Below are 15,049 nucleotides of genomic sequence, written 5' to 3'. Positions count from 1 at the left end.
AGGCAGATGCTTAACCATTACCACCCTGATGCCCCCAATACATTTTTAATAGAGAGGGAAAAGGTCTTTCACCTCCTCTCAGAGGCAGCGCGGGCACCTGCTGTATAGATTTGCTGCATTTCATGCCACTCTCTGTATTTAGTGTCTGGTCACCAGTATTCCCCATTCTCTGTCAGATACATCACGCTTTGACTTTTGGAAAATGAAGCCCTTCTAACTAGTCTGTATTTCCCAAGGGACCTCTTCAGGTCATAGGTCGCTTACCAAGCTCCAGTACTGAACTGCCATATGCAGTTAAATACCTTCAGCCACCAAACAGATATACGATATACACACGAGTGGTGAGTCAGATTGTGACTTCCTAAGATTATACATATATTAGTTGAAACAAATAATTTGTGATTCCTGCTGTAGGCACAAATACATAACATGATCCCAGATCCCAGTAGTAGAGATCCCACCAGTTTTGTCGGTTGTCCTGGCTGAATGAATGCTGTCATGTTTTATCCTATTGTATTAACAACCTGAGAGGTTCCAGACACGGACAATTGGATTTTGGATGTGACTTTCAAAACTGGTATCAAGTGGAGACATTTGTTTTGTGAGTTGGTCTTCATCTGCAATTAAATGGACACACTTTTAGAAGATTTTTTTTTGTAGATTTGGAATTTTTATTGTACACAGAGAAGTGAATATAAAATTCACAATAAAAAATAAATAAAATAAAATTCACAGTAAAATAACTTTTCCCACAAAGCACTTTCCCACAATTAATCATGAAGGTTAATTCTTTCTGTATTTAAAAACATAGGATATTTAACTTACATATTGAATTGAAGTTTTTAGATTTACAAACTTATAAAGATTTTAATTTGTGCACACTGAAGTGTATTCTTAATTACACTTGTTAAAAAATTCATTTTTAGTTTTTCTAATTTTAGCAAGATTAAATGCACATGATTTGATATAGGTACATATCATAAATAGGCTACTATAGTAAGTTTAGTTAACATCCATGACATCACATAGAAGTTTTTTTATTGTGATGAAAACTTTCAAGATACACTCTTTTAGCAGCTTTCACCTATACAATACACTATTGTTAATGCACTGCATATTTTTAATCTTTTGTATAATAAATTCTGAAGGCTTTATATTTATATTTATATTTAAGATAAAATGAATGTTAACTACATAGTTCCAGTAGGTATGACGATAGAGCCAATATAAAAGTGTTAGGAAGGTATTTGTATTTTGCCTTTTGTTTAGCTAACATTTTCTTTTACATTTCAGAACTCTTGGACCTAAATCGAACATCAATCTTTCACAGCCCTTTTGGGTTTCTTGATCTCCATGCAATGCTGCTGGATGAATATCAGGAGAGACTCTTTGTGGGAGGCAAGGATCTTGTATATTCTCTCAGCTTGGAACAAATCAGCAATGGCTATCGAGAGGTATGGAAGCATCAGACTGTGTCAGGAGGGAAAGAAAAGGGAAGAGGGAGTAATTTCTTGCATGGTGTTACTGGAATTGGTTTTTGATTATTGGCCATTTTAATATTCTGAGTGATTATTTTATTGAAAGAAATAAGATAGTCATTAAAAATGAAATAATTTTGAGAAAAGTTTATAAATGATCAAGAATGAACTTTTCTAGCACACTGCTGATCTCTGTATTCCTAGAGGGCTTTGGATTGGTGTGTTTGACATTGCTCTTTGCATGATGGCCCTCGTCACCACATCCATTGTCCTGAGACCTGGATTTGGAACATGTTTCTACCAGCAATCCCTCTAGGCTTTATAACTACAAAAAGCCCAGCCTAAAGAAATATGGATGTGTGACCTTGCTCTAACTAACCCGTGATGTTCTATTGGTAGGATCACCAACTCAGGGGGATGTTCCTTAAATGTGGTGGATTAAAGTATATTAAAATAGGCAAGTGCCCAACATTTTAACCAAGGGTTGACCATGATGAGAAGATAGTACTTAGAGTCACTGCTTCTACAGGGTTAAGTTGAGCTAAATTTTTTTCAGACGCAAATCAACCTTAAACATGGAGAAATATTTAGACAATAGTATTTTTGGCATAAATGTATCTATTACATAATACATTTTCTTGACAACACACATTTATTTTTATGTTTGACAAAATGATCGATGTCCATATTTTTTAAGTCACAAAAAAATTTATGATAAAAAGCAGCACCTTTTCATCTCTGCCAGTTGCTAATCCCTACAGAAAATTATTTCAACTCTTTTGTTATTTCTTCTGATTCTTACCTCCATTTTTCTAAGTGACATTTGTATGCTATTCTTTCTTGATACCATTGATGTTAGACAATATCTGTTGACTTTCTATTAAGGAAAATGAGGATTTTAGTATTCTTTTCTTGCAGTACTATAGCTAAAATATCTCTGCAGTACATGGGAAGCCCCCAGGTATCCATCCCCTCATCGTCCCAATTTAGCTGTAGCATAATTTTTAGTTAAGTAGCAACCATTTACATTAGCGTAATTAGGAAAATAGATCACACTTCTTTTTATGCCCCCTCTGGGATTAAATACTAATCTCTTCTTTTTTCCTTTTGGCTTAGATTTTATATATTACTTTCCCTAATTTTTCAACAAACACCAAACTTTTACTATACTTCCTCTCCTCCTCTCAGTCTCCAGCAGTTCCAAGTTTTTTATTTTTAAACTAGAGATATCCTTTCTGGTTCTGTTACTATTCCACAGTTTAACTTCACCATTATCCTTGAGCATCCCCTCTACCACTCACTTGCAGTCTTCTTTATGAGTTTTTATGACCTTTTACTGAAATGTACCTTCTGGTTGCTTCTTGAAGATGGATACAAAGTAAAATCCTGAGTCTTTTATGTTTGAAAATATTATTATTCACTCTTTACATATAATTGATATGTATTAAATTCTGGAATGAAAATCATTTGCTTCAGAATTTTGAGGCTATTGCTCTATTGCTTAAAGACTTTCAGTGTAGCCAGTAAGAAGTTGATGCCTTTCTAATTTCAGTTTTGTATGTAATCTGTTTCCTGTCATCGTATCCCCGTTATCTTCACCCTCAAGTGCTTCTGTGTTTTAAATTTTTCTCAAATTTCTCTTAGAATTGATCTTTTCTCTTCTGTGTTAGGCCTTATATAGGAGACTTCATGGCCTTAAGTCTGGAAAATATTATTTTTAAAATGTTTCTTCTTTCCATTTACATCTTGATTCTCTTTCCCTCAATTTTGTGGCTTGTTTATTGTACTAACTTTGGACCACTTCTCCTGATTTCACCCATACCTATGCAATTCTTATTCTCAGAAGAACCATAGACTTCCAATTCCTGAGAATTTCTAAGGTTCTTTTTCATGAATCAGCTTGCTTATTGTCTCCCTTCACCTTGTAAGCATTTAGATTTCAGCTTTTCTAGTGTGCAAAGGCAGTCAGCACTTTTGATATGTCATAGAACTTCCAGAATGTTGCTGACGTTTCTTTGGCTTTTCAACTCAAGTTTTGTTTTGTCCTCTTCGGATTACGTCCTTTATTATCATTTTAGTAGTTGCAAGAGGGAGCCGAAGCACATAGTCTTTCCTTTTTTACTTCATCTTTAATTATATTTTCTCAATAGGTCTTAAACACACAATATCTCTTTATATATGTAACATATATATAGTATTTATATTGGACACACATATATACGTACATATACATGGCCTCTGAGATCATCTATGACCTCCTCCTTATAAATTCAATGGTTTTTCTTCTTTCTGTTTGGATCCTCTTTCCCCCACTAACTGTGATGTTTATCATATGGCTTTCTTCTTTTTTCTCTCAGTTAGGTTATCTGCATGCTCTGATTCTTTTTCTTTTCTTTTTTTGCTCTGATTTTCTGTGAAGGAATATCTAGGCTTGGGATCCTAAGTATCCAATCCATAGAACAATCTCTATTACGGACTGAATGTCCCCCAAATTCATATGTTTAAGCCCTAACCCCCAGTACTTCAAGTATGACTGTATTTGGAAATAAAGACCATTAAAGAAATGATGAAGTTAAAGTGAGGCCATTAGAGTGGGCCCTAATCCAGTCTGACTGGTGTCCTTATAAAAAGAAGAAATTTGATCACACAAAGAAACATCAGGGATGCGTGTCTACAAAGGAAATACCATGTGAGTATAGCTAGAAGGTAGCCATCCACAAGCCAAAGAGAGAAGCCTCAGAAAGAACCGATTTTGCCGACACCCTTGATCTTGGACTTGTAGCATCCAGAGCTATGATAAAACAAATATCTGCTGTTTATGCCACCCAGTCCATGGAATTTTGTTATACTACAGCTATAATAAACTAGTGAAATCCCTATATTAAAATTTTAAGTATGTGAATATGGAAAGATCCTCCAAGAGATGGGGCACCCAGAAGATTAAGAATCTTTGCGTTGGGCAGCCCCGGTGGCGCAGCGGTTTAGCGCCGCCTGCAGCCCAGGGCGTGATCGTGGAGACCCTGGATGGAGTCCCACATCGGGCTCTCTGCATGGAGCCTGCTTCTCCCTCTGCCTGTGTCTCTGCCTCTCTCTCTCTGCATCTCTACGAATAAATAAATAAATAATCTTTAAAAAAAAAAAGAATCTTTGCGTTAAGAAAGTGGTTTTTAAATTGGTATCTTTGGGTCAGGATCATATAACTCTCATGGAGTTGGTCCCCGGAATCCACATTTAGAGCAAGCTTTCTAGATGATTCTTATGTACACAAAATCTCCTATGATTTTCCTCAGCTGTTGTTTCCTATGTGGAGCTAAGACCAGGAGGTATCAGCTTCCCACATTAATGTGATTCCCTTTTAGAGTAGAGGAAATTGAATCACCTACTTATTTTCCCTTTATTGTTTGGCCTAATTGTATCCTTAGGCCTGTAATACTGGAAAGACAGGCTTTGTAGAGGAAATGACCAGTGAAGACTCTATAAGGGTCCAGGAAAGTAGTAGGGTTGCATGAACTGCATCTTAGGGAGCTAAATAGAATAATCTGTGGCCATTGAAGCTTTAGGGTACCATCTCGCAAGGAGGTCAAGGAAAGTTAGCTACACAAATTACTAAATTTAATAACTTGGCTGCATTCAAGGGCAAATCCTCATTTTGTGGGGCCTGAAGTATATACAGTTTAGCAACCTCTTCGGGAAATATATTCATTCAAACATAAATTTCAAATTGCTCAGATCCTTCCTCAGGTCACAAAAGGGGCAAGTACCAGTAAGGAGTCCTGAGGCTTAAGCTTTATTGGCTCTGAGGTAACTTCACCTCACCTGCATTGTTTTTATGTTTTGTTTTGTACTTTCCCTTCCTATTTCCACAAAATGATTAGCAATGAAACTTCAAATTGAACTTTTGTGTTTGTTTTCAGTAACAGCAGAATTAAAGCTAGATCTACTCTACGCACCTTCTGTTTAAAGGAATGGACTTGAGAATGAAGGTGCCTTAGTGGTTTCCAAGCTCCAAAGATGCTGTGTGTCTGCCTCTGGGCCAGGCTTTCCTCACACCTTTTCTGGACCTTGCTCCCTCAATTTTTTACCTGTTATATTTTTAATCTCTCCTGCTTTGCTTTATCTATCTCTGGGTTTCTTAACCTACCAGTACTATTGGCATTACGAATAGGTCTAAGCTGGGGAAAGGGGTATCCTGTGCACTATAGCCTGTTTAGCTGTCCCTGGCTTCCATGGAATAGATGCCAGCTGAAGTCGCCCCTCAGTCATGCCAATCGAAAAATCTCCAGATATTACCAGACACGCCTTGGGAGGCAGAATTGCTGAGGTCAAATCACTGAGACTAGCCCATCATTCTATAACAGGATCCGGAGCCCACCATAGAACACCCCCCCTAAATATATATCCATGTGATACCAAATCCCTCTTAGATCCCTTAGATCAGGTACCTTGAGAGTAGCCAAAGCCCATTTTCTCTATTTTCTCACATTGTATTTATTTCTTAGCTTTTAATATCTTTTGAAATGTTATATTTGATGCACAAAATAATATGTAAAAAGAATAATGTAAACATGCTAGAAAGCATAATAATGAAATCAACACCAGTGAGTCCACCACTCAACTCAAGGAGAATATCACCAATCCCATTGTCGAGGCAGCTACTGTTTTCCCCTCTTCATGCCTCCTGCTCTATAGAAGTGATTACTACCCATATTTTATGTCTGTCTGTTTGTGTTTTTATTTTAAAACTTGTTATAATAAATGTTTTGAGTATTATTTCTTAGATTCAGTCATCTTCCTTGCAGTTAGAATCCTTTGTTGTGAAACTAGATTAGTGAATTAGGACCACAAATTAGATTTCTAGGTTCCAATCCTGCCTCTACACTTAGAACACTTGGCAAATTCCTTAACCCCTTTCTGCCTCTATTTCCTGATTTGTGAAAGGGGAAATGTTAGTCTTCTCTGAGGGCAAAAATGAGTTAATGGAAGTAAAGGACCAAGAAGTATGCATCGCACACATTAGAAGCTATGTATAAGCTCTTATTAGTCACTTTGACTGGGATGTAATACATTCCATCATATGAATATAGCACAGTTTACCCGTTACCTGTCAAAAGGACAGTTGGGTGGTACCCAGGATTTTGCTTTATTGATATTTCTGTGATTACTGTAGTAAGTATCTTCTACACATTCCTGCAGGAACGCCCCCAGGACATATATTCTGGCTGTTGCCTGTTACAGGTTAATTGCTGATGATGTTCACTTGTACAAGATAATGCTCTCCCAAGGCAGAAAGCAGTTACATAAAGTCCCACTCTCCAGCAGTGTCTAAGTTTCTGGTGATACACACATCTTCCAAACCCTTTCCTCTTGGTCTCTTTAATCCATATATTTTCAGCAGTCTTCCCTTGATTCATTTGTTTATCCCCACCCAAGACCTCAATGTCTTTGCAACTATAATAGCACTTTTGTTTTTGATTTTACTTTATTATTTTCATAACCCAAATTTTATTTCAGAAGCAGGGACATACACAGTGTAAAAGATTAGAATATGCAGACCAAAAAATACCATACTAAAATATCAGACAGTGATAAGTCCTATGGAGAAAAATAATCCTGGTTAGGGAGGCAAGAGTAAAGGGGTTGCTATATTTGGTAGGGTGGTCAGAAAAAGATTTTCTGGGGAAGTGATATGTCACCTATACAAAATTCCCACTAGTCATGTTTCAAGGCTCAATAGCCAATTGTGGCGAATGGCTCCATAGTAGACTGTGGAGAGCTAGAGGAGCACCAACAGAGTGTGTGGCTGAGATCGATTTCAAGGACCATACCATTGAAATATCAGAGGATAGAGCACCGGTTGGCTAGAGTGATAGGGGATGATTCATCCCTATGCAAAGAAAGACAGTAATCTTTCCACGGAGGAGTACCTGACAGAGGATGATGGTGGTTGATTACATGGAGGGGTAGCAGGTGGTATGGTTGTGATCACATGAGCTTCAAAGCAGCAAGGGTTTTATGTTTACTATTTGGTTTTAAATTTTTATTTGGTAGATGAATTTAGAGTGAAAAGTATTAGGAACGGGCCAGAAGAATCAATTAAAACATCTTTCTTAATGTGGGTTTAGAGTAAAAAAAGCCACTACCAGTAGATACCACTGGTAGAGAAACAACAGTTTCAGGGGACAAGCTGATTTTAATTAAAGCAGGAAGCTAAAGGAGCACTAGAAAAAGAAGTAGAAGTGACAGTGGATTTTGCTAAAGACAGAGTAGGCATTTGAGACGATTTAATGGAAGTGTTTGAAAAGTTTGGAAGGGCAGAGTCAGACTGGGAGCTGCATAGAACTTTATGGGGATAAGAGTCCAGCCATTGATTATTGATCTCCTTGGGTAAGGGAGTGTCACTGCTTCCCGTGGGGTGCACAGTCACTGCATAGAGATGTGTCACAATGGATTAGCCCTGATGATCTCTTCAGGGAAGATGACTAATCTTAATTTTTAACTTTATTAGAAAATAGAAACCATCAAACAGGTGGATCCTTTCTCTCCTATCACCAAGTCCACTACTTCTGTGTGACTTTTCTACTGCCTTCCTTGTTAAAGTGGGGAGTGCTCTTTCTCCTTTCACAACGTGCCATCCCTTTTACCCATGCTCTGTATCCTACCCTGTTGACTTTGCTTAAGGATTGGTTATCTTTTATACCTTATCATTTCCTCTTTCTATAAAATTAGCAACAAATATAATTCTGTTAGGGGTTCATAACCTTTCTTGTGTATCATGGATCTCTTAGGCAGTCTGGTCAAGTCTATGGACCTTTAAATGTATTAAATCATTATGTAGGGGACACCTGGGTGGCTCAGTCGGTTAAGCATCTGCCTTTGGCTCAGGTCATGATCTCAGGGTTCTGGGATCAAGCCCCATATTGGGCTCCCTGCTCTGCAGGGAGTATGCTTCTCCCTCTGCCCCTCCTCGTGCTCATGCTTGCACATGCTCTCTCTCTTTCTCTCTCTCTCTGAAATAAAATCTTTTAAAAAACCATTATGTAGGATTACTAAGTAAAATATTGGAAAAAGCCAGCAAATTATAAATATATTGAAATAAAGTTATCACACCACAAGAATAATAATTTGTAGTATGAAAGCATGTAGCTTCCTAATTTGAATATTAAGTAATAAGACCTAGCAACTGGTCTTTTCAGCACTGTAATTCCAAATTAATGATGAATGTTAATAATATTTTGAGATACCTGTAACAACCCTAAGGTAATATTAAAATATCTGTTATTTCTTGGAGCTCAGTTCATAAAGCATCCAACTCTTGGTTTCAGCTCAGGTCATAATCTCGGGATTGTGAGATTGAGCCTCATAACAGGCTTCAGGCTCAGTGGGGAGTTTGAGATTCTCTCTCTGCCCTTCGCCCCACTTGCACACGCTCTCTTTCTCTCAAATAAATAAATATTTAAAAAATAAAATATCTAGTATTTCTCTTGCTTATTAAACAATGGATATTAATACTACTGTAATTTATTTCTTACATTTACATGATAGAGGTGCTAAATTTCAATTGGAGATTATACAACTAAATAATGATGATTTTTTTTTCAATTGAAGCTGGTGCATTTCCTGAACTCAGGAAATCAGGCCATAGTTAACATGGTTAACATAGTTATTCTTGCTCTATAATTTTTATCTTATAAAACATTCTAAAATTTTTGAGTAAGAATAAAGTTTTCATTTTTGCAAAGTTAGAGATCCTTGAGATCTACTCGTATCTACCTTTTCAGTCTCGTCTACACTAATATATTGCTAACAGATCACTTCTATTTTCACTTTTTCCATCTTTATTGAGGTGTAATTGACACATGAGATTGTGTAGGTTTAAGGTGGATAACATGTTGATTTGATAAATTTATAAATTGCAAAAAGGCTACCACCTTAGTGTCAGCTAACATATCCATCATGTCACAGGGTTACAATTTCTTTTTTGTAGTGAGAACATTTGAGATTTACTGTCTTAGCACTTAACTTTTAGTATATAATACAGTATTAATCATCATCATCATGCTGCACATTAGGTCCCCAGGACTTACTCATCTTGTAACTGGGAGTTTGTACCCTTTGATTAACATCTTCCCATCTCTAGGGAAATCTGGGTGGCTCCATCAGTTAAGTGTCTGTCTTTGGCTCAGATCATGATCTTCAGGTCCTGGGTGGAGCCCCACCCACATCAGGTTCTCTGCTCAGCAAAGAGTCTGCTTCTCCTTCTCCCTCATTGTTCTCTCTCTCTTACTCTTTCTCAAATAAATAAATAAAATCTTTAAAAAAAAAATCTTCCCATCTCCATCTCCCCACCTCCCTTTCTGACTTACTTCACTTAGTATAATGCTTTCAGGGTTATCTATGTTGCTGCAAATGGCAGGATCTCCTTTTATATCACGACTGAATAATATTCACATCTTTATCCATTCATCCATTGACACTTAAGTTGGTTTTATTTCTTGACTATTGTAAATAATGCTACATGGGAATGCAGATATCTCTTTGAGATTCTCTTTTGATTTCCATTGGATATACAAGTAGAAATGGAGTTGCTGGATCATATAGTCATTCTAGTTTTAATTTTTTGAGGAGTTTCCATGCCATTTTCCATAATGGCTATACCAGTTGACATTTCCTCCTCACTGCTACATCTTCCCTACATCTTCACCAACACTTATTTTTTTATTTTTTATAATAACCATTTTAACAGTTGTAACATGATATCTCAATGTGGTATGACGATGATAAGTGATGCTGAGCACCTCTATTTGCTCTTTAATATCCCCTTCTTGTTATACTCTCTCCTTCCCTGGACTAGCCTTCAAACATACCTACTTTTTTTTATAAGCCACTTCCTTTTCTTCTAAACTGGATTTAGAGAAGATTCTCCTAGCCCTTTCTTTATCTTTGGTCTGATTTTGATTCTCATATTATATTAAAATTGGCTGTTTACTTGCCAGTCTAATTTATAAGATAGCTCCTTCAGATAGGTACTGTGTTATATTCGTGTTTGAAGTTGTAGACAAAGAACATAGACAATAAGAGAGTGAAACTGTGTCTGTAGTGAATCCTGACATCATCCAATATGTTCTCTTCATTGTCTGCTCTCTTGCAATTCCCATTGTACTTATTGCCAGAACCACTATGAAACTAATTATTCTCTAATTTCTTTTAGGTTAATTTTGTCTGCCTTCTACCCCCACCCTTACCCCCACCAACCACCTACCCACTTCCCCACTGGCAAACAAGGTAGGATCCTGTTTTATAAGTGTGGCAGTAGTTTTAGTTTGGCTGCCCATTAATAACACCTGAGGACATTGTAAATAATATCTATGCTGTGATGCCCCACCCACAGACTGAAGTGGGGATTTTAAACCAGCCTCCAGATGATTGTTATGTTTATCTAGGATGGTGAAATACTGAAGCATTATGTGTCCCTGTAAACCTTAGGAAATACTGGTCCTATATGTGATGCCAAATAAATGTTTTATGTGTAATAATCAGAACTTTTATGATTATACACACACATAAGACTGCAATTTTGAAATAGATAAGAATTTACCATTTACCAGACTTACTGTACTATATTAGTCTTTTTAGAGACTGATTTTATTTTATAAATTAATTATTTAATAGCATTTTCCAGACTATGTAATAATAGTCTTTTGCCATGAAATTCTGCTCTGTTGTATCTGTATTACATTCATAAAACACCTTTAACTCACACTCAGAAAAATCAATACAGGTGTTAAATCCTACTATTCACTGTGATAAATTCAATTTTATAATTCCATTTGTTCTACCTTATGTTTTTATTTTATGAGAACCTCACATCTGCCACAAGAGAGTAGTTTCTACAAATTGCTCTCTTCAAAGATCTCTAAAATCCACAAATAATGTGAGACCTCTTAAACTCTGATTTCATCCGCAACTTCCAGAGAATTTTTTTTAAAACGTACTCTTTTCCTTTTTATTTTTCTCTAAAGCTTTTGGTGTAAAAAAAAAAAAAAAAAGGACTAAATTAGAGAAACCAGAATTTGAGTGAAAAAATTAAAACATCTTGAGAGTTTCTGGTCATACTATGACAAGATCAGGGAATTAGTATGAATAGAAAGTGTGTAAAGGGAAGGACAAATCATCTTGCCAGATACTTTTCACATGATTTCCTGTAGAAACAACCTGGATCTGTATCTCACTTTTAAAAAGCATCTGTTTATGATAAAATCCTATAGTTTCTAAGTTGCGATAGGGCTCTAAACATGGAAATTCAAGGCTATTCATGTTTAAATTGGCTTTTATTTTTCATTTGTTGAAAACATTCCTCATTAAATTTTCTTGTACTTACTGCTTGATTTTAAAACTATAGTTTGTATTGAGGAAGTGCTTCCAATCTATAATTTGAAAAGGAATGTATATGTTTCTACAAACATTTTCCACCCCAATTAATTTTTACTTCTTGTAAAGTCAAAATGTAGCCAAAAGAGATCATGACGGTTTAATATGTTATTATTAAATTCTCAGGTTAGCAGCTTTACACTCAGCAGAATTAAATCCTATTTTCACATGATGCATAGTTTTTTGAACTTTAATCACTGATATAATTTAATTGGATTTAGGTCTAAGAGGATTTAAATAAATACATGGAAAATTAATGGTAAGATATTTTTAGAGTTAATTCATAGAAAATTCTGATATATTAGAAATATCAAAAATAAACTCGGGAAAGGAGGAAAAAAAGAAATACCTATAAAACATACTGCCATTTTTTAACATTTAAAAGCCAACCCAGTATTTACACAATTATTTAGTAATTCAGTCTTTTTAAACAGGATTTAAAAGAACTTTTCATGTGACTTTAAAACATTTTAATAATGTGTATCCTTTCAAAATCATGAGTAATGATAATATTCATTAGTAAACTAAAACTGGTAATCAAAATAAAGATCCCTCTTGATATTACACAAGGGAAATTTTTTCACATAGCATCTAAGAATTATTGAAAACATTTTTGTACTATTTTTTTATATTCCATGAGAAAAATGTTATTTCCTTATTCACATTTATTACAATTTGTTTAAATTTACCATTAAGGAAATATTAGATATGGTGTATTTGTGTTTCTTTATTTACTGAAAGTGTGCCCTTACTTTTTCTGATCAATGTTTTATTTCTAGAATAAAGTTCAGCTGACCAATAGTTAATTTTTTTGAAAGTTAACAAAAATAGCCAACATATAAATTTTACTTCTTATTTCATTTTAACTGTTTTAATTCATAGATATTATAACACTGTTTGAAAAGTAGCAGAACATAATAGCAAAGAACAAAGAGTATGCAGCCAGCCTGTACGGACTCTAGTATCCAATCTCCCACTTATGAGATGAGTGATCCTGACCAATTGTTCCACATCCCTATGTCTCAGTTTTCTTATCTGTGAGAGAGAGGTGATCACAGTACTTAATTCACAGCTTTTATGAGAGGATTCATTAATTATTAAATGCCTAAGACATAGTCCCTAAATATTTGCTACCATGATTGTTGTCTAAACTAGACGTAGAATCAGTACACAATTCTTTTTTTTAAAATATTTTATTTATTTATTCATGAGAGACAAAGAGAAAGAGAGAGGCAGAGACACAGGTAGAGGGAGAAGCAAGCTCCATGCAGGGAGCCGGACGTGGGACTCGATCCAGGCTCTCCAGGATCACACACTGGGCTGAAGGTGGCGCTAAACTGCTGAGCCACCCAGGGATCCCCTCAGTACACAATTCTAATGTGCTGCTATAAGTAAGAAAAATAATCCTACATATTTTTAGGGCTTTACAACTGCATTTTAGAAATCTACATAGAGATATGAAGAATGAACAAATGAACAAAACAGTCTCTACCCTTAAATATTTGCAATATAATGGAGAAGATAGATAATGCACATTTGCCATTTATAGCACAACTAAATGAAACTGTAATAAATGTTTAAATCCAATGCTAAGTAAGCATATGAAAGCTGGGGGCTGCGGATTTCTGGAGGAGAGATATAATTTAAATTGGACTGTTAGGGGCATCTGAGTGGCTCATTGGTTGAGCATCTGCCTTTGGCTCAGATCGTGATCCCACATCAGGCTCCCCACAGGGAGCCTGCCTCTCCCTCTGCCTGTGTCTCTGTCTCTCTCTGTGTGTCTCTGTGAATAAAGAAATAAAATATTTTTAATTAATTAATTAGACTGTTAATGATATTCGGAATTTCAATTTGTATAGAGTAGTAGTGGGAACAGAGTGAATAAAGGAAAGAACAGAAATTTTAGAGCTGTTTAAAATAATAACTAATCTCCAAAGTAGATAGTTAAAGTGGGGGGATGTGAATGGTGGAAGGTAGGGTGCAGAGTAAAAGTTAAGAATGGAAATGTGGTTGGGACCAGATCCTGGAAATTTTTCCTGTACTTTTGAAACTTACTCTAGGCAATGCAGGAGCCAGTGGGGGATTCTGAATATGTGCATACCATCACTAGAATTGTAATTAGTACAGTTACCTTAGCAGTAGTATGTTGGATAAATAGAAGGTAGAGGAAAATAGAGGCATGAAGCCAGTAAGTAGCAGGTAGAATTTAAAACCAGGTCTGTCTGTCGAGAGGCCTGTGCTCTTTCCACAGCATCATACCATTGAGAAGCAGAGTACAGCTTTGGTGTGAACTTCACTTCTCCCAACTGGTCTTCACCATATACCATTAGCTCTGCCTTCTGTTATGCGGTGTTTCTTTCCCCTTGGTTCTTACTCCCTTAGCATGACCACATTTTACCTTACTAATGGTGAAGAACTAGTGAAGTAGTTAGTAGTTGGTGACAGGATAGAGAGAAACTACTGACTAGTATAAGGAGGAACTGTGTCCCACTTATGGTTACTTATGGCAAAGATTGAGAGCCCCACGGACTCCAGTATTAAACCGTGGTAAGTGATTAGTTTAGCTGTATTTACAGTCTTTACAGTCCCTTGTAATCTGTGTTGAGTTGAGCATTACTGAAATTTCCTGAAAAACAAATAAAAAATTTTCTCTGAAAGATAACAATACTAAGGCATAAAATTTTGAGGCATAATTTGTTTTGTTTTGTTTTGTTTTTTACCATTCCCAAACAAATCAAAAGTTGGGGCACCTGGATAGCTCAGTGGTTGAGCATCTGCCTTTGGCTCAGGTCATGATCCCAGAGTCCTAGGATAGAGTCCCACATCAGGTCCCTGCAGGGAGCCTGCTTCTCCCTCTGCCTGTGTCTCTGCCTCTCTGTGTGTCACTCACGAATAAATAAAAATATTTTTTAAAAAAAGAAAAGAAAAATAAATCAAAAGTAGATATATATTTAAGCTATATTTTATGGCACTTCATAGACTATCCCATATTAGTAATAAACTTTAAATTTAGCATTATTCATACTTTTTCTCTAAGTTTCTAAATTTCAGGCTATTTTCCTAAAATTATTCTCACCACTCTTATTTTAAGCTAATAGTAAATTAGTTGATTTGAATTCTGTACATATAGTTCTCTTAGATAC

The 15,049-nt window shown here is 35.9% G+C and overlaps 1 protein-coding gene across 3 annotated transcripts in view; it reads left to right on the top strand.

Moving 5' to 3' along the window:
* Positions 1 to 15,049, top strand: part of SEMA3E (semaphorin 3E) — a 236,342-nt gene that overhangs the window by 132,881 nt on the left and 88,412 nt on the right. For all 3 annotated transcript variants that reach the window (XM_025449423.3, XM_049096823.1, XM_049096824.1), the window contains exon 2: positions 1,294 to 1,454. In XM_025449423.3, the coding sequence (XP_025305208.1) occupies positions 1,294 to 1,454 (161 nt within the window). The remainder of the gene's footprint in view (positions 1 to 1,293; positions 1,455 to 15,049) is intronic.

This window comes from Canis lupus, chromosome 18, assembly GCF_003254725.2.
Source record: "Canis lupus dingo isolate Sandy chromosome 18, ASM325472v2, whole genome shotgun sequence".
Classification (NCBI taxonomy): domain Eukaryota; kingdom Metazoa; phylum Chordata; class Mammalia; order Carnivora; family Canidae; genus Canis; species Canis lupus.
This window is presented reverse-complemented; position numbering and strand designations above follow the sequence as displayed.